Source organism: Gambusia affinis, linkage group LG15 (assembly GCF_019740435.1).
Source record: "Gambusia affinis linkage group LG15, SWU_Gaff_1.0, whole genome shotgun sequence".
Classification (NCBI taxonomy): Eukaryota; Metazoa; Chordata; class Actinopteri; order Cyprinodontiformes; family Poeciliidae; genus Gambusia; species Gambusia affinis.
The window spans coordinates 19,508,060-19,532,641 of NC_057882.1; the positions used below are offsets into that span (position 1 = coordinate 19,508,060).

At 39.7% G+C, this 24,582-nt stretch overlaps 2 protein-coding genes across 4 annotated transcripts in view; one reads left to right on the plus strand and one right to left on the minus strand.

Annotated features, from left to right (window-relative positions):
* Positions 1-232: 232 nt before the first annotated feature.
* bhlha9 (basic helix-loop-helix family, member a9) lies at positions 233-1,481 on the minus strand. Its single transcript, XM_044140768.1, has one exon. It carries the CDS (start codon positions 1,439-1,441, stop codon positions 506-508), a length of 936 nt encoding a protein of 311 aa, XP_043996703.1. The 5' UTR covers positions 1,442-1,481; the 3' UTR covers positions 233-505.
* A 10,893-nt stretch (positions 1,482-12,374) lies between these two features.
* sptbn4a (spectrin, beta, non-erythrocytic 4a) overlaps positions 12,375-24,582 on the plus strand; it is a 33,049-nt gene continuing 20,841 nt past the window's right edge. The window contains exons 1-2 of one of the 3 annotated variants that reach the window (XM_044141653.1): positions 15,990-16,174; positions 16,911-17,065. In XM_044141653.1, coding sequence (XP_043997588.1) covers positions 16,102-16,174; positions 16,911-17,065 — 228 coding nt within the window. In that variant the 5' untranslated portion in view covers positions 15,990-16,101. Of the gene's footprint in view, positions 12,567-15,989; positions 16,175-16,210; positions 16,691-16,910; positions 17,066-24,582 lie in introns of those variants that run through there. The other 2 variants (XM_044141654.1, XM_044141655.1) reach the window with 2 other exon arrangements.

Sequence of the window (24,582 nt, forward strand, 5' to 3'; positions counted from 1 at the left end):
TGTGTTGGTCCAATCGTGAAAATGCAAAAAAAAAGAAAAATGGAGGCAAAAGTCATTTAGATTAAGCGTTTAATTTCAGAGTTCAAAAAGGGATGCATTAGTTATTTTGCAAAAGCAAAATACACTTTAATGTATCTTCAACACAAAATAAAAGAATAAATACACTGACAGGTGCTGCAGTTTTGAAGATGAGGTTTCTACAAAATAAAACGCTCACAAAGCAATTCTCTTCACAGTTCTCTTCATTTTTCAAGGTTTTACATCAAGGAATGTAACACAAACTTTAACAACCACAAGGAATGACATTTATCTGACACTATGTCATCCTTCTCAACAAGCATGCTTTCTAATGGTTTAGATTAAACCTTTAGAAATGTTGGCTCATAATAGGTTCCCGCCTGCAGTCCACAGAGTTCAGTAAGCTGGTTCTGCACCCAGTAGTATCATTTCTGAAAGTCTGTTGCTGCTGTCCGGTTCTCTGGGCTCACAATAGAATCTGAGCCTGTTACAGTATATCTGAGCACAGAGGCAAGCTGTGCTCTGGCTCCTGCATGTAGCTCACCTGCCATGGAAGCCCCAGAGAAGGAGGTGGCTCTACAAAACTGTCCATGTATCCTTGAGGACACGGGGTCCACATTCCCGTCTGATACCCCAACCCATCACCCATTTGAGGGTATCGCAGCGGACTGGGAGGGTGATCGTCAGGGCTGTTGCAGAGTCCACGAGAGGCGTAAAAATGTCCCTCAGTTGGATAACAAGGGTAGTGTGGTGAAGGTGGACATGATGTCACCGTGTTATCCACGTATGCGTGTGGATCCGCAGGCAGCCTGTGGAGGTGAGGCCCCTGTTGCGGCTGCAGCTGCTGAGAGATGGATGCGTGCCAGGGGACACAGCTTTGATGGTCCAGGCGAGGAACTGCAACTCTGGTCTGCTCCAGTCGAGAACTTCCCACCACAGCTGGTCCTGCAGGTGACTTGTGGCATTCTCGGTGGCTGCACGGCTTGTTGGGAGGATTTGAACTCAGGAATACTGAGAGGGCAGAGATGCGGTTGATGGCCCTCTGCAGGGTGGCGATCTTAGACAACCGTTTGCCACTCAGGTCATGATTCAGGGCAACTCGGAGAGCATTGAACGCTTGGTTGTAGTCCATGATGCGCTTTCGCTCTCGCACATTAGCAGCCATTCTCCGAGCCTTTGAACGGACCGGTCTGTTACGCTTTTTGTTCTGGCCATCCTCAGGGTCGCTGGCTCTGCTTTGGAAAGACGGCTTGACACCTCCATCGTCATCGCCTTGTCCCAGCACGCCGATCTCGAGCTCTTCCTCAGAAAACTCGGAACTGGTGACACTGCTGCAGCTCATTGTGTCAATAATGCGGGACACCAGACAAGTCCGAGCAAAGTGTGAGAGCGGAATTTGTTGGTTGGAAGGTGTCTGCCTCATCAACGCGCTTCCTTGGTGTGTTCAATGAGTGGGGCTGTCAGTGTTTGCTGCTGCCCGGGTATTCTCTCTGTCTTACTCCTCTGGTGCACCGTGGTTACCTTTACCTCAAAAAGACAGGTTGGTTGGCTTTTTAAAAGATCTTGGAGTCACATGGTACAATCATTTGAGAGGAATGATGCACTCTCTCTCTCCTTCCAAGTTTATGGGCGCCCTGCAGGCAAATGGCACTGTCACCTCCTCCTCCTCCACTGACTCTCCCTCACATCTCTCATCGTATCATTCAGAAGAGCTGCAACTACTAGATATTTACACACACTGCATGAAAAGAAATATAGCCTTCCTTAACTGACATTAAATCAGACGGATCTTTCCCCGTTTGAGGTCAGTTAGAATTACCAAAACTATTTCAAATATTCTTAAATTTAGCAACTTATTGAATGGGTTATTTAGCCTAGTTTTTCTTACATACTCTCATTACATCATTAACTATATTCATACTCTTTCCCTAAAGACTTTCAGTGTAGCTGAGCAGTTTTTATGGTTCCCAAATATTGGGATTTGCTTTTTTCAACTCTTTCAGTTTGCAATGAAACAATCACAGTAAATTATATACTTTGATTCCTGCACTGCATTGCTTACCATACATATATCCTAGATGGGAGGTCCTCAACTCTAAGCCTCGGGGGTCGGTGTTCTGAAACATTCAGATGTGTCTCTGCTCCAACGAGTTAAATAATGAGGCCATTAGCAGGACTCTGGAGGACTTAACTGCATGCTGAGGAGGTAATTCAACCATTTGATTTAGCTGTGTTGGACCAGGGACACATCTAAAAGTTCTATAACACTGGCCCTCGAGGTCTGGATTTGAAGACCCCTGTCTAACTTAAGAGTTGGGGTTTAGATGCGTTTGTGCTTCAACACACCTTATTCAAATCTTTCAGCTACCTCTTCAAGATGCCAAAGATCAGCAAATCTCACTACTGAGCCATCATTTGATTCAAGTGTGATGAGCCATGAAAAGAACTAGAAGTTAACGGATCCTAGCTCTTGAGGACTGGCTTCGGACATCACTGTCCTAAAGGACTTGAACATTTATCAAAGTGACCTAATCTGGTGTATGTTTCCTCTCCTATCGAGTCTAGGTGAAGCGGAACCTTCTTATCTCCAGCAGGTAGGCTTCATCCTGCCAATTAGCTGTCTCTACAGTGGCGATTCTCGCTCTCCCTGTCTTTCTGTTTGCTCAGCTTTAAGGGCCGTGTAATTTAAAGTGACTGCCCTGAAACCCATTCCCATAAATCAGGCCTGGGCAGCACCTGAGGACAAGACCAAAGTGAGGCCTCCACTTCAAAGAGAGGGAAAAGCAAGGGTAAATATTTCACAATTAGAACCTGTGATTGCTGCTGGCCTCAACAATTGATCTTTCATCATCTTTTGCTTGTGAGGAAAGGGTGCCACTTCAGTGGAAGTGGAACATTTGCACAGTTTCACATATTGTAGTTTTAAATAAATGAAGAGGGAAAAGACTGACTGTCACGTCTTAGATTGTTACTGTGTCTTTAAGTGAGTCCTTTGACTTTTACCAGAGTGTATGGTCAACGATGGAAAGATTAAAAGCAGCCTCTAAGGCACTGAACTGGGGGGTCATTGAGAAACATTGCTTCCTTCCTGCACTCTCCTTTTATTATGTATCCAACTCTTTGAGACACCAGCCCAGTTTCAGTCCAGACCTAGTCCAACTACTGAACAACAAATATTTCTCCAGTCTTTTCACTAGTATGGATAATTCAGCCAGTCATCTGCTGAAGCCCCCTCCAATCTGACCCAGCTGGTTGTATTTATCTAAACCACTGAGTGTAGCTGATTTTAAACTGACACTTAGAAGGGTAGTCATACACCTCTACAAGCATACAGGCCACCTTCTGAATGTTATTCTGACCTGCAGATCTTTAAACTGCTGAACACCCAGAGAGAACCCAACATGCAAACACCATCCAGATAATCCCCGAACCCAAGACCTCCTTGGTGCAAGGTGCTTCCCCAGTGAGTTACTGCTATTAATCCATTCTTATTAAGTTTATCATTACATAATTATGTTACCCCTGCATTGTGTGTAAGTTAAAGTCAAACATCCATTTATACGCAATACAATTGTGAAGAGAGTTGACATTTCACCAAAGATTATCCTAAAATTGTGCAAGAAGTCACCTGAACAACATTCAGTCTAAGTATTTCAGTATTTTTCTTATTTATGATGTTCCACACCTGGAAGGTTGTAAAACCCCTCTGCACCACACCTTTCTCTTTCTGATATCCCAAATATCTTCATAGCCAAAACAGTTTAAAATGTTCTGCACATGTCACTCAGCCGCAAGTGGAGCAAAAGCTTTATCACAGCGAGTGATTTATGGCTTTACAAACATGTCAGATTTACTGCTCTGCTAGAACAGAGCATGGAGAGAATACTGCCTCGGACTCTCCCTGTCCATTTATTTTTGACAGGTGACAAGACACCAGTAATTATCAGCCGCCGGGAATAAATCAGGCAGATTTTATCATGCTGCTCGCAGTGCCCTTGATGGAATAACCATTTTCAAGCAAGGGGGAACCAGTCCGATGCCACCGAACCTAGGATTTGTAAATCTCCTGCTCAAGCCCCCATAATGACTGGTTGTTAGCCGTTTGTTATTAGAGGTCTGTGTGCCAAAAGTTATAGATGTGTATTTCCAAAGGGGTACTTACAGGTAATAAGTGAGTAAGTCCGGGTTTGCTAACCTAGCCTTTGGAGAGGTATGTTAATGCATGTTATTGCTGCCTGCTATGGAATTTTCTCACCTCAATAAAATCCTCTCTGATAAATACAAATAGTTTTAAAAAGTTGCATTAATTGAACAATCCATAGTTGTGAGCTTACCTAAAGCACACTCTGACTTTTGTTACCAAAGTGCTTTCTCTTTTTTGAAGAAAGCTTCTTATTCACATAACTAGACTGTCTCATCTTCATCATCTTATTGACCCATTGTCCTTGAGTTTCAATTTGAATTGCTTGAAAGTCACTTTCTACACGCCAATCAAATCTATATCTTATGTGTTTTTTGTCTTTGGGAATAATATGACACACAGAGTTATTATGCACATAAGGTTATCGTGCAGAAAACAATATTATATGAAGAAGTATAGATTTGAAGTGATACAGGAAAAAGGCATGCATTCAAAGGTCAGAGGGGTCAAATGGTGGAGCCAAATAGTCGACTGTCAGGCTGAGCAGTTCTTAAAGTTCAAAGTCGTTCTCAGCCAAAAAAAAAAACATTAATGTGCCTTTACTTTGAAATATCAATTTTGGTGGGTGTTCTCATGTATCATACCCTGCAAACTAGTCAGATATCCCAGACCAGGTAAAGTCTATAAGGTGAATGTTGAGTGACTTGGTGCTGGCTTTCCTTAGGTGGAAAACCTTTTAAACTAATTACAATAATAAACTGAGCTAAATCCATCGTTTCATAACCAGGATCGGTTGAAATGTACAGGTAATTTAATCGAAATTACTATTTTTCAGCAAAGTGTCTTGAGATAACATTTGGTGAGAAATGGTGAATATAAATAAACTGAATTGAATTGAAGTATAAGTAAAATTCTTATAGTGAATAGTTCTTGTTAAAACCTATTGACCAGAACCTTGACAGTTGTAGTTTTTACCTGGATTCCTAGAGACTTTTCTCCTTGCCAGAAGACACCAAACAAAAGGACACAGACACCACTACTTCTATTTCTCTTGCTGAGAATGTATACATATATTTAATTGGCTGAATCAGTGTCTTAGTTTTTCATATTTACATCGTGTTCTTGCCAATACTTCAATGTATTCATCTGCCAACAAAAACCTGGAGTAAAACTGCAATGACTTTATATTTTGAATGTATGAATTAATGATAGATTCAGTGTATGAGTACTGCAATAATCCTCAAGTGGGAAGTTAAATACACTCTGGCTACTAATTATCTCCCTCCCATTTAGGATAATAGATAAATTATTAATGCAAAAATGTGCAAAGGGCTCTGACACAAACTGAAACAGGCACATTTAGTTCAATCCCATGTCTCCACCAATTTGCTGTTAACTTTTTTTATAGAAGGGGAGAACTGATCAATCCAAAAGAAAACACACTGAGCGGCACACTGAAAGTATCCAGTTCAAGTCCAGTCAGGTCAGGATTTGAACCCCAGACTTTCTTGCTGCATCACTTTTCCTACATGCTATTGAATACTCAGGATATACGGCGAAGTCGCACTTAAAAAATACACGTCTGTGTCTGGTTTGCCGAGTTTTCCAAGGACACAACAAACAAACTGTGACGACAACGAGTGAACGGTTATGAATCACTCTGTCTGAGATTTACCGGCAGTTGGGTGCACTTGGCTGCTGAACTCTCTTTTGACGGCGCATGGCAGCTATAAAATCCCTGCTGTCTGGTTGAAACAATGCCCTGCATATTTCAGCAGTCTTATTCACAACATAGACTGTCATGCATCAGTCGGCTATTAATCATAGAGGTGTGTTAAAGATTATTCTAAATTACAGAGGTTTCCAGTTGTTTTTGTCCGTGAGATCAAAAGTGTTGTGATTCTAATTGTTAAAGAACGAGAAAACTTGAATACAGAAGTTTGTAGCTTTGAAGAAAAGTTGCTATTAAGATCTGTTGAGATTTGGACTTTTAGATTCAGTTATTTTCTTTCTCGATAGTTTTTCTAATAGTTGTTAATTTTATTCTGCCATTTTGGATTATTCCTGGTGTCTGTGTAATTATTCTCGGTTTTTGTCTTTTGATTTGTTTCGTTGGATTAATATTTATTTCTACCTATTGTTCAAGTTTCTTTTCTCCTTTTGTTCTTTCTTTGTTTTTTTACCTCACCCACCAGTCTGCTTCCCATCCCAGCTGTTAATTATTTCCTCGTTTGCCTGTACCTGCTCCCTTGCCCATCTGCATCCACTCTCCTATAATTAGCTTTTCCCCGTCCCTTTTGTCATTTCCACCTTTCCCTCGGTATTTAATTTTCTCTCTCTCCTTCTACACTTGCTGGATTCTTTCTTTGTTTTGCCTCGTCTGGTCTCCTGTCATTTTTCACCACTTTGTGTATTTTTTACCAATCATCTTTGTAAGTTGTCTCTTCAGTTTCATTGTCAAATATCTATTTTCATCAGACCTCCAGTGTGAACAGTTTGGCACAAAAGTACAGCCTATGACTCAGCACCGTCAAACCACAGTAGCTTGAAGTAGTCACTTTCTCTCAGACTGTATAAATCTTTTTCATAGTTCTGGAAACATTGTGAGCCAATATTATTTACAACATTACTTAAATCCATTAAACCTCACAAGTCTTTGACTTTGTGCAACTCTCTTAACACAACACAGCATCTCAATCAGCTTCCGTTCTGAACTTTGACTGAACCATTGCAACAGCTTGATTCTGTTCTTCTTATCAAATAGTTTTGGCCAAGCTTTCCTGTACTCATGACTTCATTATGAACTCAGTGGCTGTAAGGTGCCTAGGTGCTTTGGGTCCAAAACAAGCCCAATTTGTAAGGCCTACACAATGAGTCAAAGCTGGTCTTGGGTAAAAAAATAAATAAATAAATAAATGTATAATATCAATGTCTACACCTAACATACTGTTCATGGTTTGATCTAATTAATTTAAAGGACATTATTCCAGAAGTCTTGTAGTTTATTCAGATGCAGTTTTGCATTCATGATAATGTCATATGTGGAGAAGAAAGGCCTTCTGCTGGCAACATTTCCTGTCAGATATGATCAGTCTTTTTCTAAGTATCCTGTCATGAACTTTAACATTCAGCATGCTAACTGAGCTCTGCGGAGTCTAAGATGGAGCTCTTTGGTTTTGTTGCATTTTCTCTGAGCATATCACTCTCTGACCTAAGGGTAGATTTCCATCTCTCTTGGGCAGATTGGCAGAAACCATAAATGTTTTCAATTTGCAAATATTTAAATTATGTTTCACTTTTGTAGAAAATGGCTTTATAACCCTTTCACAATTGATGTGCAGCAATATTGGCTTATATTAGATCATTGCTGATTTCTTTCCTTATTGGATCCAGAGCAGACACTTGCATGCTGTTGAAAGATCACTTAATCCATTTGTTGAATTTATTTCTACTTTAGGTCCATAGGCAATGCCAAACTTAGTTTTCTGACACAACTTTTTTTTTCTTCTTGTTGGCTTCATTTTTGCTGAAGAAATAATTATGTGGAATCTGTTTTGTTTCTCTAGACTATAAACTCTTCAGCTTTTTTGTGAGAAAAACAATCTGATCATTCAGATAGGATTTGCTTGCCATGTTTCCAGGCTAAATATCTGATAACCTTGTTATAGCTTTTGTTATTTAACTGTGTTTATGCTGGTGACAGAAGCTGACATAAGTTCAAGTTCAAAGAGTGGACACCTGATTAATGGGGAATTTTTACAAGGTCAGGTCATGAAGGCAGGCCAGTTGCCTGGCAGACAAAAACAGCACACTTTTGTTTTGGGCCACTAAAAATTCTGCAGTCTCTAATTTAGCCATAAGCAGAACATTACTATAACCTATGCTCTCAGTGATTTATATTGTGTAGCAAAACCATGCAAATCTGTCAGCACTGATGTCATGACATGTCTAACAGTTTCCTCCCCAGAGGAATGTCAGTACATTTCCTCCCCTGTCTTAAATACTTGAATCATGATATGAATCACTCATTTTTATTTGGCTGCTATGTGCAAAGAGATCACAGCAGAAAAGTCATGCATTGCAGTAAATAAAGAACATTTATTGAAGAAAGGAAAAGTGCAGAGACTCAGCTGTTCATTTCATTCCAATTTGAGTTGGTTCAGCATTGGGACATGCAGCTTTTCGCATTGAAGAAAAATGCGCAAAAAAGGCGAGTGCTGTGTTTTCATGGAGCATTCCTTCTGAAGAAGACAGTCATTACACCAGGTTATCATTAAAGGGCCCGTTTGGTGTGCTGGAACATGTGGTCAAGGTTAACTGTCAGTGGGCCAGTTCCCACACAACCACAGGCAGTTAAAATAATGCCTTCTGACCACTTAAGATGTTACAAAGCATCGCAGCAACCTCATGGTTAAATGGGTCGCGAAGGTTTACAACAGTCTATTTAAAGAATCTGTGTGCGAAGTGTTAAGTCAAGCAAACAGGAGATGTTTGACATGTTTTAAAAGTATTGATGAAGCGAGGGGTCACAATGTAGCTAAAGTCAGCAAAAGAAATCGTGCACAGATTGAGACAAATGTCCACTACAATGAGCCGTCTGTTTGAGAGTGAGGAAAGTTCTTTTTGTTATTACATGGCTGCCGATAATTGCAGCTTTGTTCTTCAGGTCAGCAGGTCATAACCCTGTTTTCCCTCAGGCCAGTAGCAGCTGAAGGGGACATTTTCTACGACTAAAAAACTGAAACATTTGCCAGTGGTAGGTGTAGCTAACCAAAAAGTTAGGTTCACTAACCACTAATTTTCTAACGTTTAGCTCCGCAAACGTTGAACAACTAAACATATTAAAATTTGTGGAAGCTAATGTTAAATTACAAAACACTTTTACAAAACTAGCACAAGCTAGCACTAGACTCCTATTCTCCCAACTCAGAAAATTAATTAGACCAGAGGACACTTACTTACTTACTTATACTTATCTACCAACCCAGAACAAGGATTAGAACTTGGAACCCAGAAAAACTACCTTCACAACCACTTTTTAGACTTCTATTCTCCCAACCAAGAAAATTAATTAGACCAGAGGATACTTACTTATACATATCTACCAACCCTGAATAGGAGTATCTAGATTATTTACTTTGGATTAACTTTACTAGCTTTTTCTGCTTTTGCTCTTTTCTTTGGTTTGTTGTTTTGTTTGTATTTCCTTTTAATTCCTGTAAAGCACTTTGTATTGCCATGTTGCTGAAAATGTGCTATATAAATAAAATTACCTTTACCTTTGACCTTTACTAGACAAATAAAAATTGACGAATGCTAACTCTAACCCTCTAAACACATATAAAAATGAGTGAAAGACAATTCTAACTGTTAAGATGACAGCAAAATCAATTTGTCATACAAAATCAGCTTTACACATCTTTATTTTCTAGATGAAGATTGGCATGGGACTCAAAGTCCTCTGTTTCTGATTTTGCTACATGTTATTACTTTAAAGTTGTATGGCTAGGATGACCACGATTGAAAGCTCATGATGTGACCTAAAATTCATCCAAATAATTAAAATGGGTAACATTATAAGGTAATAACTCAAACACAGATAGAATCAGTAAGATTAAAACTATCCAAAGGGACATTCGGTGAGTAGTAGTAGCAAGGAACAGGTTGGTCAACATCTAACATCCACAAGTGCTTTAAATCATTGAAAATATGTGATGCATGAAACATGAATGAGACTGAAAAATTGAGTTTATCATAACTCTAATATTTGTGTGGAAATTTTAACACTACAGTTAACTATTTTTCTTGCTTTGATGTGTTCTTGTGGCATTTAGCCAATACACATTTCTATATGTTTCTCTTTGCAAAATATCTCAAGTTTAGTCAAATAGGATGTACAACATACATTTTTAAGTCGTCTCAAGATTCTAAGTCCTCGGTCCCTTTGATCGAGAACTGCACTTTCACTGGGGGATGACCTTGCTAAACCGCCCCATTGTGACTCTGACTATCTTTTAGGTCGGTATCCTAGAAGGTGAATCTCCACTCCAATATCAAGTCTCTAACATACAGGATTCTCCTGAATGTTTCATCTACTCTCACCAGCTTCTGTGTCCTTTCAAGAGAAATGTTTTTTTTCGTTTGCCTGTTTGTATCTGAGCTTCTCTTTATTTTCATTTTATTTCTAGAAATGCTGCCCTCTAGTGGAAAACAGATAGCACACCACGCTTGACATATAAAACGGCAAGACACTAATTAAAAATCACAATAACAGCGAAACATTCTTATTTAACATCCTCTTTAAAACTTTTTGGATTGTTTTTCATGTTAAATGTTGTTCCTTAAAGGATTTTTCTTATGTAAACATCTCTAAACATGAATTCAGTGACTCTTAACATAAGAAATGAAAATATGTCTGACATAATTTTTGCTGCCTTGGCTGTCCACTTAGTGCTTACAGTTATTATATTGGCTTACTCTGTAAGGTCCACACCTCACAAACATCAGAATCGTTCCAGGTTAGGCTCTGACGTAATGGGCCCTCTCTTAGTCATTCTTATGAGTATTTTAATTTTGTTTATGTTTTGTCTCATCAACATACAAAAATGGTAAAGGGGAGATAAGAATGAACCTCAGGCTTGCTTGGACCACGATATGTTCTTAAAGAATTTAATCAGACATAAGTATAATTTGACAAGAATGTTTCTGATCTGAACAGGGCAAGGATTTGCTGTTATTTTCCATAATTTGCTATAAATATGGGTGGATACATTTAAATAATTTTGAAAGACGTCAATTAATATCAAAAGTCTAAACTAATGAATTATTTTTTTATTTTTTTCCCTGTAGTTAAGTGGTAAAAGGTAGGTCAGATCCAACATAATTTAGTCAAAGGTAAAAAAAAAAATTGCTACATAAAAATGCATGCAAACCATATTAAAACTTTTTGAAGCTCATAAAATTTAAATATCATTTATGATACCTGATATACTGAGGGATTTAAAGTGAATACATAAGTGACAGAGAAAATACTCACTTCCCCCTGTAGATGGTGTAAGCAGGTTGTGTTGGGTTTTGACAGCAATCAGCTGTAACATGAAGGGAATATAGTGCTAATCATACAAAACTGTAAAAACCTTTGGTCAAGCAAAATGGGTGGATGAACCTCTGACACCAAACTGATGATGGAATACATGCTATGTAGAAAAGATGGACCTGCTCTAAATGATGTTTGGGATGGGTTTTTTTATTTTTTATTTTTGTCATTTTGTTTGCACAAAATTAAAGTTGACAAAAAAAACTACATTCAAACCAATACTAATATGATTCTATTTAATAAACACAGTTATTTAAAGACATTTTATTCCGCCAACAAAATAAATGTATTCAAGTTACGTATTGGATTTTGTCAAAAAGTTCTTGTGTGATGTTGCTGCAATAAAATAACTTATTTGAAGGCTTTTTACACTTGTTTAAAAGGATTTCAAAAAAAAAAATGTTTATATATATATATATATATATATATATATATATATATATATATATATATATATATATATATATATATATATATATATATATTATCAGACTACATTTCATTCACACACACTCACACACGCATGCACACCATCACAAGAAGTTCTCATGAGAACAATGCCAACAAGAACCAGATAAGATTTATTTTTTAAGATGGAAAAAAAGTAATGTTTCAGTTTTTCGCAGGTCAAATTTGTGAAATGAATGCATGTGTTTGCTAATGTACGACATGTTACGTTATACGTTACCCGGTAGAGCTGTACGACTGTCCCTGGAGATGTTCTTTTTAGAAAAAAAATATATATATATATATTACATTTTTTGTATTATCTAACCCTCTTTACTATTAACAAAATTGTGTAGAAAACAAAAGTATTTCCTGTCAAAACATCTTGTAACTATGTGAGTCTGTGGGGCGGGCACGTGGCGGGCGCGTGTCAGTCCTAAACCTAAATGCTATTAGTCAGGTTACTTTTGTGTATTTGACGGCTTGGTGCGTTTTCTGTAAGCTAAAAATGAAAAACCGGAGTTTGAACCCTTCCGAAGTTGTAAAATGGGTCGGGTGAACCCGCCTGAGCTTTTTATCGTGTGCGCGGTTCTGGCAGGGTCGCCAAGTTTAACAGCTTTTTTTTTTTTTTTTTGTGGTTTCGCTAACTGAAGAGCTAACGGGTCACCCGGTTGGTCGAACATGACATCTGCCAGCTCTTCTTGAGGATCGGCTGGAGGGTTAACGGTTAATTCTAGCTGAAACTTTGCCAAAAGAGTAGAAATCAACCAAACATTGTGGCTTCACCTCCTTTTTGTCTGGAAGTCTCAGACACATCACATGAACCTTGGGATCTCCGTCATCCACCTCCCGAGGATCACATGGGTAGGCTTTTCTTTCCTGTTTTATTATTTAGTATAATTTGTGTATTTAAAAAAGCAGATCTAATCCGCACATTACGTACGTGGCCTGTATTTGTGTGGTTCAGGTTTGCGCTGGCTTTCTGCGCATGATACGCATTGGTGATGTGATTGTGCTCTTGTGGGTCAAATGCAGTGATAGCACAAAAATATTCTGCACCTGCCCTTGTACATTACAAGTCAGTGAACTAAAAACTAGCTTAAAAGTTTTGGAGCGATTACAAATTTGAAACTTTCTAGGACTTGCAAAGGATTTACCTTTTTTTTTTTGCCTAGGTTCTTGCTTGCATGTGAGTAAGACACTAAATTTGAGGTTGCTGAAGTTTCTTTAGTATTTCATAAAGTTGATAAAATGTGTTTCCCCGGAAAAAGCTTAATCCAACAATATCCTTGGAACACTGCTTGTCTATGATGTTCCCAGAATAACAGTGGGGACCATGGAGAATTAGTTGATGCCTTTCAAAATGGCTGGGTATTCCTATTGGGTTTTCCTAATAGACTCAGCAGTGCAGATCTGTACAATGAGAACAACAACCAGCAACATTTTGAACAGCATTGCAGAGGAGTATAAGGTCACCAATACCAGAGAAAGTTTCTGCAGCTGGCATCAACCAACTTTCATAGTTGGAAGCAGACCATAGCAAGATCCTGGTTGGGCATTTCTAACAATGCCACGAGACTGTAGCAAGGCTGAATGTAAAGGGAGACCAGAGAAGGAAGGTGGACATACTAGGTGTCCAGGAGACCAGGTGGAAAGGTAGCAGGAATTGAATCTTAGGAGAATAATTCAAGTTGTTCTATTCTGGTGTAAATGTAAAGAAAAATGGAGAATGAGTTATACTGGTAAAAACCAACTCTTATTATACCCTTTGCTTCGCACAAAGGCTCTGGACCCTCAACTATTAAGAAATGATTGCTTGCTGGAAACAGACACTCACACACCCTTAATAAGGTGCTGGGTGGTGTACACCAGGATGATATCTTGTAAACTAGCTCACCCAGCAAAGGGTTTATGGACAGGTGGTCTACTCTCAACAGAGTCCATTTCCATATGAGTGAGAATCGATAGAAGGTATTTATTGTGTACTTCAGTGTGTCTTAGTGTACATGGAAACATACCAAGTGTTGAGGGACCATCTGGTGTACATTTAGGAGGCATAATGAACTCAGATTTACCCAGGGAAAGGTACTTGTACACTGTGTAGTCTCTCCAGTGACACTCTGTCTGTGAAGATGAGCCCCTGCATGTTGATCGTAGCTGCTGTTGTGGCACTTGAACCTCTGTAGGCAATCAAGGTTCATAGTGGGAAGATCGTAAAGGCCAAGACCACAGGATGTTTGGTCATTGCAGGGCCATTGCCTTGCCGTTGCAGCATGCTGTGTGATGGGTAGTGGGATGCGGCAGGGGGTGCTTGGAGTGTGGGCTGTGTTGTGTGCGGCGCTTGCGGATGTAGCCTCATTGGCTTTTTAAGGTTAAAGCTCTCCTAGGGGTGGGAAGTTTATGGTATCTGTGCCTGGGGGCATGTGTTCAATGTTTTGGTGCTTGTTGGATATGACCCAGTGTCTGAGTTTTTGTGTGGGAGAGGGAAAAGGAGCTGCCTGCCCTTCTCCACCCCAGAAAGAAGGAAGCCATCTCTTCGGACCAGGAACTAGTTGCCCCTCTGGGGCGATGATACCTGGAACTGGGAGTGCAGAGTGTGTGCCTGTGCCTCCGGTCTTTCTCGTGTCATCCTCATGTCCTGGAGGGTGAGTCTGTGGGTTCCCACGCCCACTATAGAGCATTCTCATGGAGAAACCTTAGAGCAGGGGTCCCCAAACTCGGTCCTCGAGGGCCGGCCTCCTGCATGTTTTAGTTCACTCCTTGGTTTAACGCACCTGAGTGAGACGATGGCTCGTTAGAAGGCCTAAGAAGAACATTGACATGCTGAAAAGGTTGTTGGTGCCACCAAGGAGAGAACTAAAACGTGCAGGATGCCGGCCCTCGTGGACGGAGTTTGGTGACCCCTGCCTTAGAGACACAAGCACAATCTCGCACACATATACATCTCAGCTTCTTCTACGCTGAATAGAAGAAGCTAGTCAGCGTAGAAGCTTAGACTAGCTAAACACACTGATTAGCTAGTCTGATTTCTTTGATACTTCCACTTCTCTGCCAGTAGTTTAGCTTTTTGGTTAATTTCATACATAACAGACTCCTTATTAATCTCTTTGATCCTGCAGTATCTCCGTTATTCTTGATGATTTACCCTGCTGTTGCCTGCTTCAGTTTTTATAAGTTTTTCAGTTATTATTAATAAATTCTCTGCATTGTGGCCCAACCTTAAAACCGCAGTACATGACAAACTTGGAATTATCCGATAGTAATTCCATAATTATGTGCTAAATTTAAACTGACCAAATCTTTCAAGACACCTGCAGCACTTTTTATGTTTAATAGGCATTTCATTGGGGAAGTCATATAATTTGTCAGGGTTCTTTTGTATGTATTGTTCGTATTCCACATCAAAAACATTGATGTTCATCTTGCTTGAAACACTGTGTTGTGAATTGCAAGGTGAGATTAGCGAGGTTGATAAGTAACAGAAAATCTATTAATCTCCAACAGAAAAGAACACAGATAAAGCCAGACTTAACAGCAAAACTTGGTGCTTCAGGACGGTGCTCCACTTTAACCTCATAAAACTTTAATCCCTAGTTTGCTATAATGATTTGTCTTTGTTCTATAACTGGTATTAAAAAAAACAAAGTATATAAAAATACTGCAACATCAATGCAGGCCTAAACGAAAGTCACGTTTGAATTCTTATTTTTGTTAACAACATGTGAGTGTCCTATTGAATAGAATTGATTTCATAGGAAGCTGTATTAGCCTCAGAGCAGAGTATAACGCGTACCCCTTCTGTTCCAAGCAACATGCTGACAGCAGAAGAAACGCATGCAGGGTTTCTTAAAGCAGGCGAGTGATTAGTGATCCGAATAAAGCCAGCTACATCTTGGACCACGGACGCACTTGTGCTCCTTCCCTTTCATTCAGCTGTTTCAGAAGCGACACCTCCCCCTCTTTCTTTCCCAATTCTCATCCAGCTCCGAGTGCAGTCATTTCTAGTGCAGAGAAATGTCCCCAGTGACAGTAAGGGATGACGCAGGCTCTCTCTTCCTCTCTCTGTTTCACTAACCCTCACCGTCCCACCCTCCATCTCCTTGTAGCTCTTCCATGTTTTCCCTCTTCTGACTTGCTCTCCCCTTCTTTTTTCCTGCTTTGGTACTACCCTTTTCTCCATTTCCTCGCCCAGTCTCCCCGTCCCCCTCTCCTCTCTCTGCCTCCCCCTCTTTCCCCTCCTTCTCACTCTGCTCCGGCACTGCAGTGCTGATTGTGATTGAACACACACGCACGCACACACACACATAGGCTAGCACACCCGAACACACGCACACAGGAGCGTAGCTGAGTAGCAAGTACTGCAGCAGCATGCAGCATCTGCGGCTCAGCCATTCAGGGAATGAAGGAAGCAGATCGCAGGAGGGGAAATAGTTTGCTGCCACAGACCAGCCTGCTTGTGCACCTTAGCAGAGGTGAGGATAATGCATTTCAAGAGCGGATGGCTTATGCTATCCTGTCTCTTCTGCACTGCCTCTGCATCCCACTCACCCTGCTCCTCCCACTCCAACTCTTCCTCCTCCTCCTCTCTACAGCATCATTAGACAGGACTACAGATTGACCGGGACTGGCAAGTGGTGGATGGTCAGGGTTTTTTTTTTTTTTTTACCCCAGCTGAAGGATTTCTTCTGTGGCTATGCTACATCTGCACCCTGGCTGCTGGCTGGATTGTAACTGACTTCCGGAGCTTGAAAATAGCACCGAAGCGTACGAGGAATCTCGGATGTGTGTGTGGCATTCTGTACCAGTGTTGTCGCTGGTGCATTTCCTTTTTTTTTTTTTTTTTCCTGCTGGTTGTTTTTGCCTTCTCAGAGACTGGCTAGCAGGCACTGCAGCATCAGGACCGCAAGATCCATGAAGGGGTAGGGCATGAGGACCCAGGGGCAACCCTAAGGAAGGGCTTGAGTACTTCCATTGGTACCACTGCTGAGGTGCTCATCTTGATTTTTCTTTTTTTTCTTTTTTTTTTCCAGAAAGGGGTGTCTGGTGGGGGGTTGGTGTGGGTGGTGACAGCACAGGTAACTAGGCCCGTACAGAGCAGAGCGGGTGGCTCTTGCGTAGAGGAGCCAGGCAGGACGTCCTGTGGGAAAGGGGAAGAAGGGCTGACTGGAACGTTGGACTCCTGATGGTGGCTATTTTTGTCTCCCCTAGCTGAGCGTTTGGGACAGCAGGTGGAAAAGAAGATGCTTATGGCCCGAGACACGGCCCGTGATGAGGCTCAAAAGCTACACAGGAAGTGGCTGAAGCACCAGGCCTTTATGGCAGAGCTGGCCCGCAATAAGGAATGGCTGGCCAAGATAGAACAGGTGAGTGGAGGTGACCAAGAGGGGGGGAGCAGAAAGGCTGCACACGCTAAAGGGGAGCACACGAGTTTGCGGTGGGTGTGGTGAAAGTTGGAAGTGAAAAGGTGAAGCTGAGTGAGGTGTCATCACTCAGCTGTTCTATGTTCACCATGCTCAGGAACGTCCTGTTACACTCTCAAGGTTACATAGAAAGAACAGTGGTGTCATTTTTGCTTTCACGTTTAGTCAGATCTTTGTGCTTCTTTTAGGCCTTTTTGCACTAATCAGACTTGGACTGGCAGGCTGGAGAGAATCAAAATGAGAAAGCTCTAACTTTACAGCAGAAACACAACGTGTGCTACAGCATCTGGTGTAACTCGGTGTGAAGCATTTATTGCTCTGTCTTGTTTGGTTTTTGATCCTGCATTGCCATCATGCTTTGCTACAACCCACCTTGCAGGATACCCTCCATGCTGTCCAGCACCAATGAATTGAAGTCCACATGGGCCTCAAATGAGATCTGTTGTCATCATTTCAGTTTCCTTAGATTACAAGTTGAGCTTGTTGTTTAAAAATATATCAGAGTTTCTGAACATGGTATGACATCTGCAGCTCAGGACCAGTACAGATTTTTATTTAAAGCAGAACAAGACAGCAATCTTCCAGCTGCAGCTGAAATAAAAGCACATACTGGTCATACTGGTCATTGGAGCTATAATGGTACAAAAGTATAGACTCAACACATGCTAAGTGGTTGTTTCAGTCACTTTTCCAGCTGAATGTTTTTTGCCGTTCTGCTCGTTGTAGAGAAATTTCAAGCTTAACAAATTGATATTTGCTGGTTGTGTGGTTGTCTCTGCTCACACCATGAATGTCTGGATTTCTTTTCATAAATATTTCAAATTTATTCTATTTGTCCATCTTGGAAGCCATCTTTCAGCCAGCTTAGCGTCAGTGTGCAGCAAAATCTGTGTTGCTCTTTGCTCTCTACAGCTGGAGAAAACGTCAGTCACTCCTGCACAACCAGAGAGCAGTAGGGTGGAAACTGTTAGATTTAAACCACATCCATTTTAAACCTTAGTAGAACTTGATGCTGGTAATCAAGACTCTTGTATTAAAGACTTATTGTTGTAAATCAACAATATACATAGTACAATCTTTGACTGATCTTTAAAAATGACTGAAATCTGGATAAATCAAGAAGTGATGTTCTGCTTTCCAAAGCCCTAGCAACACACGAGTATTTGTAAAATGTCACACAGAAACCTTTTCCTTCTTGAAAACGCAGAAAATGTTTGTAGACTTTGACCAACATGCAATGTATTTACATCCATTATAATATCATAAGAGTGTTTGTTGATATTTCCTCTTGTCTTACTTATTTATTTCCTTTGAATACATTAAAAAATTGATTAGACTTTATAGATTTTTGCACACCATTGTGGTAGTAAGCTGTGTAATAAAATATTCATTAGATACCAGGGAAACTAATTATAACCACAGCCTTGGAGTCAACACTACTAAAGTTTATTATCTAATGTGGAAAAGCTTTGGTTGTCCATATGTGTAATGTGTTCTTCTTAGTTTTGGGACAAAAAAAGGCTTAAATTTGCTTTGTGTCTTCAGTTCTTCAGTAAGTGTTGGAATACAGGCAGGCCTACTCATTTGTATTTTCAGAGTTTTGTGAGCTGCAGTTCAGAGCAGGGGATACAATCTCTCTTCAACTGTTACCGTTTGAAATGTTCAGGGGAACACAGGAACAATTGGACTGTTTTACACATATTCCTCGTTTATTGGTTTGACAAAACAAATTCTTTGTCTTTCATGGGGTAAAAATCCCCATTGGGGTGGCCCAAACCTGAACAAAACAAATGCACACTAATTAGACGTTTATTTCGATAAAAGTTAATTTGCCATAGCATCTGCAATTCTGGTCTTTTTTTAACAAAGAAGAAAAAAATCATCTCCTTGTGATATTTTTCTGAACATTTGGGGAAAATTGAGATCTTCTGCACTTGAATCGACATGGTAGGATTTATACCACACTCATCTTACTGTGACTGGAAATTGTTGATTTATCCAGGAAAACACAAACTACATTTATTTACCAGATTCTTATTTCAGCACTGCTTTAGCCATGGTCCATAAGTCCAAATAGCTTCATGTCTAAGACCCAGCACAGGGCTGTGCTTTAACTGGGCCATTACAAAACCCTGATGCTTTTCTTATTCAGCCATTGTGTGTGTTTGTTGCTGTGTTTGGGATCAAACCCTTGGTTGTACTCGCATATTATCCTGATACCCACCATTCTCGACAGCTGGTTTGTAGCGTTGTTACTGCTATACTCTGTTTAGTTTTAACCGTTGTGGCTGAGTGATACTGCTGCTTTAGGCCCATCTTCCCAATGGATATTGTGATTCAACCAGAAGCAACTTCAACATATTCTTTTCTAGACTGAAGCTTCTTTCTTCTTTCATCCCTTTAAATGAGTTTTAATATTTAATTTTTTCTAATTGTACCGTCAAGACTTTAACATTTTACATGTTAACTGACTCGTGGAGTCTGAAAGCCTACTTTTGGGTTTAATGAAATTTATTTGAGCATTGCACAGTTTAACCTTGGGGTCAATCTTGCGGGACGCCAACTACTGGGGGAAAACATTTTCATTTACAGTTGTGAAAAAAATCCTTTTCACAGTAAAATGATGGAATTCAGTATTTTGGGTGTAACCTCATTAGCGTTCCAACATGAAAGTACAGCATCAATTCATTTGCTTAGACCATTGCTGACGGCGTTGTGTTAACACCCACCTGTAACCTCTAGTCAAGCAAAGTACCAAATTCTCCTGCCTCTATTGAGGGAGTTACACCTGCTGATGATCAAACAACCAGCTGAATTTTACTAACAGCATCTAGCTGCTACTTTAAAATTCTTTGTGGTGTATACATAGCTTTTCCACAAAAGTAGATTTTCCCTTTTATGGGTTCAGCTTTGTTTAATAGATCATGAAACTATGGAATCTGCTGCATATTTTTGCAAACTTGAGCCAGTACTTAAATCATTTTCGAACCAAGTGAAGACTAAATAATTAAAGGAATTGGTGTTTACAAATTGTTGATGTCCAATAATTTGGATGTCCAACATGATGGACTTTTCTTTCAAAACAGTCCATCGTGAAACTTGTGTTTTAAGAATCAAGGTTGTCATAATTTATAATAACTGTGTTACCATTAGCCATAAAATAGCACGAAATGAAATTACAAAAATAAATTGTCTTTATTGGAAAAAAAAAACAAAAAAAAACTCATATCTTGCGCTAGGATGAGGTGGTTTTTCAGTCAAATCAAAATAGATGTAATTCGCAAAACTGCAATGGAAATATTTTATTCACATCATACAAATCATGTGATCAGAAGCTGGATGTTACTACTGGTGAAAACGAAGAAGAAGATGACAGGAGGTAGTAGGAGGATGATGGTTTGGAGGATGCTTTTCGGACGATGAGCAGCCGGCTCTCAAAGCGTTGCACAGTTCATTGAAAGTTCTGTGCCATTTGAACATGTTGAATCCATGAGTCTTCTGTAAAATTGTAAATTCTAATTTCCTCAAAACGCAGCATACGTAGCCGCTCCCAATTGTAAGGGGTCGTTCCAATGCCTGGCCAAGATGCCGACGCTCCACTGATGGCTGATAGATGAGGAATGCTAGTTACAGGACTGAATCCTGATTATATCTCATGTAGTTGTTATACATCCATCGCTGCCATGATTTTTAACAGCTTATCACATAAACTAGATTATTCAAGTGTGATTTTCATTTCATTTCTTATTCAACGGAACAGCGTAATTGCAAAATTGTGGGGGGTTTTTCGATATTAGCAAAATATTGACAGAGATTTGTGCACATTTGTAATAGAAACGCAGCTACTGTTATTCCACTTTTGTACTTTGTTTTTTTTTTTTTTTTTACCTATTTGATTTCATTTGATCATATTACATATTTCATCCTGTTTCAGTTGCAGATATAAACAAAGTGAAAAATGATGCAATTTTATTGCTTATTCATTAGCACATTTGGATAAACTTTTTGATGCAAAATAGAAAAAAATAAATAAACCAGGAACCTAAAGTGAGGCCTTACACTGAGTGCAGAAGATGGCTGCCTCATAGTCTGTCTCTCCTGTGCCGGCTGCCGTGAGTTTCCCTGTGTCGTGTCCAAACAGATAGCTACGGAGCCCATCATGTCACTCAGGCCCTGCTAGCCTTACCTAATCCAGCCATCCGTCTCTGTCGCTACCCAAGAGACGGCGAGAGGAGGACGCCGCTTCCTGTTGTGTTCAGAGAACTCATCGTCCTCTTGGAGCGTTCCCGTTGCGGCCTGCGCCTCTGTTCTCTCGCAGCACTTACTCAGCACATGAAGCCAGCCGCGCAGCTCCAGGCCGACTCGTGCATGTGGAGGATCTGTGGGTGCTTCTCTGTTACAGTGAGAAGACTCACAGTTGACCTTGTGCCAAGCCTCGGCACGAGCTCCAAGCTCAGCACTTTAACACATAAACAAGGATGGAGCTTGAGCAAATTCTGTTTATTAGCTATAGATTAACTAATAAAATGTCATGTGAATAAAATATAACTTTCAACAGGAAGTCCCATTTCTCTTTAAGCGCATCGATATTATTCATGTGCTACTAAAAACCACATTTCTGTGCCTTCTGTGTATGTACTGTAATTATGAAATCACACACTCACACATGAAATCTCAAAATTTGGCAACTGAGTAAATAAATACATTTATAGAAGAAGCTTCTTCAGATACTTCAATATCTTAAAAAGAAATTGAAGAATACAATACGTCTTCTATTCCTTGATTTTACGTTCTTCTTTTAAAAGATTTCTGACCTAGTGGTCTTTATTTTTGCTGCAAATAGAAAATGGTCAAAAAGAGAACAGGAGGAAAGCCAGAGTATCTGAAAATTGTGGCATGCATTTGTATTTACCTCTCTGAGTTAGTTATTTGTAGAACCACCTTTCATTGTGATTCATTTATCAAGTCTTAAATGGATTTAAGTCTGGACTTTGACTGGGTCATTCTAATACATCATTGTGGGGTCATTCAGTTGTAGCTATGACTTTATGCTATATGGTTTTGGTTCTGCTGGACGGTGAGCTTCCACTCTAGTCTTAAATCGTTTGCAGCTTCTATGTTTTGCTGTGGGAATGGTACATTCAGATTTATGTGAGCCAGCAGTACTTCCTTATGATAGCTTTTGTTTTCCATCACACACACAGCATCTTCGAAAGTCCTACAAGTTGTCATGTTGAAGTTCTGGAAGTGTAAGCACCGAGATTCACTGCAGATATGTTGCATTGCAGTCGGGCTTTAAATAAGGAATTGGTTGAAAACAAAAGAACAAAAAGGGTGAATGGAAGGATTTACATAGTAGATGTAAATGTAAAGTTTGGAATTACAAATATTTCAGCACATCGGTTTCTTTTGCCATACGTATCTAGATCCTGAAATCCTTTAGTCAAATTCGAGACTTGCTTTGGGCTTGCTGGACACCATAGAAACCTAGAGGAGCTGAAAAATGGTGCCATTTGATCAGAGCAGCCTCATCCACATGTTTTTCTGTGTCCTACATGGATTGTGGTGATCTTTTTTTTTTCTCCGAAGAGTTTTTGCGGCGCTAGTGGCTCGTATGTTTGCAACAGTAGGCAGACAGGAAGGAGGGCGAGGGGAGAACATGCAGCAAAGGTCGTCAGGACCGGGAGTTGAACCCGCGACGTCCGCGTCGAGGACTAAGGCTTGCAAACGTGGGGCATGCTAACCCCCTGCGCCACCACAGCACGCCCCGGCTTGTGGTGACCTTTGAACCGGTCCTTTTAAGGTTTTCCTTTAAAATGGCGTTCTTCCTGCTAGTCTTTGCCATATTCTGTCCATTTCTAGATGACCTCTTACAGGTAGCTGTGTAACTTCGTCCTCCCTGAGCTGTCAGCTGTGTTCCTTAGTTTTCATGATGCTGTTTGTTCACTAATGTTCTCCACCAAACCTTTGGGGCCTAACACAGGACATATGGATTTCTGCTATGTTTATGGTTATTATGTAACAAACTGTGGATAAGTTTGAGTTTTGCACTGACTTTTCTATAAAATTTGTGTCATTCCTTGGAATTATTGTTAGGTCACCTTCCGTCAGAAGAGTTTTGAGTTGAACTGACTGTTGAATTGTCTCTCTGAACTACTGCAGACAGCTGATTGATGCTCACAACAAAAATGACTCACCGTTTTTTTCTTGGCAAAAGATTTTGTTGTTAACTTCTAAGACTAACTACAAATTATGAAGTATCTGATGCAGAGTCTTTAAGTCACTTGTTTAACGCCTCCTTGCCATCATCCTAATCTTTAGCTTCTTCCACAGATTCTCTATCACAATCAAAAGTAGGAACTCTGGCTGAGCTACTTCAAAATGTTTATTCCAATCAGGAAAAAACTGCCTCCTTCCTTCTTTTACATGTTACTTTTATTTATGTTCAAATTTAGAACATCCTAAGATTCATAACTGAAGTGTCTCCCGGAAGGCATTCACATATCATTTAATCATAAATCAGTTCAGAGCTTTTGTGTCCTGCAGCAGGTATAAGACACGTCTGCTTACTGTCAGTGTTTGTCTCTAAATGGAGAGTAGCTTCTTCCTTGGGTGTTTAGTTTGGACCCCGTTCTTCATCCTGTGACTCCAAAATGCTTTGGTGTAATAACTGTATTCAATAAATTCATTTCATTTATTTCTTTTTAATAAGCAAGTTGTTTTCCACCTTCCTACTTATTGCTAGTTCTGTTGCATGAACTCTGACTTACTGATCCAGGAAAGGCGTAAATCCGTAGCTCAGATTCACAGATCATATTTGAACCTATTATATGTTTGTGCTTCACATATTTTTTGACATTTTTTATGAGCTTTGATTTTGTTTTGTTTTGTTTTTCTTCTGAAAATGGTCAACAGCGAAGACAAGATGGAAATTACAAAAAGGCAGCAGATGAGCACAGAAACACTACAAAAGTGTTACAAAACAGACTGGCTCCTTACAATTTTGCAAATATGTATCAGAAATAGAACGTGAACAAAATTAGTTTCATTTCAAATTTCAAGTGAATGTAAGTATTTAACTGTGTCTTTATTGTCATTCTCAATCGTTCTGGTGTAAAGTTCCTAAACCCAGAATAATTTTCCGAGTTTCACAATACAACCACATAAATCTATTTTTGTATCTTAAAAAAACGATTTAGGTGGCTAAGTAATGTAAATAAAACTATTGAAATCAGTATTTAATTATTATTGTTAAGGAAAATGTTAAGTAGACCACAAATAAATAAGCCTTTAATATCAGATGTTTTTGCTCAGTGAAATCATTTATTCACAAACAAGGCCGTACATTATATTATACTTGTGTCATATTTAATTTCTATTTGATTCAACTAAGACATTTCTTTTAGGAAATGAAACAGGAATCTTTATAAACATAACATAACAAAAATGAACAAAGAGCA

Excerpts from the sequence above, each read along its gene's own strand:
- bhlha9 (XM_044140768.1), bottom strand. The coding sequence starts at position 1,441 with ATGAGGCAGACACCTTCCAACCAACAAATTCCGCTCTCACACTTTGCT.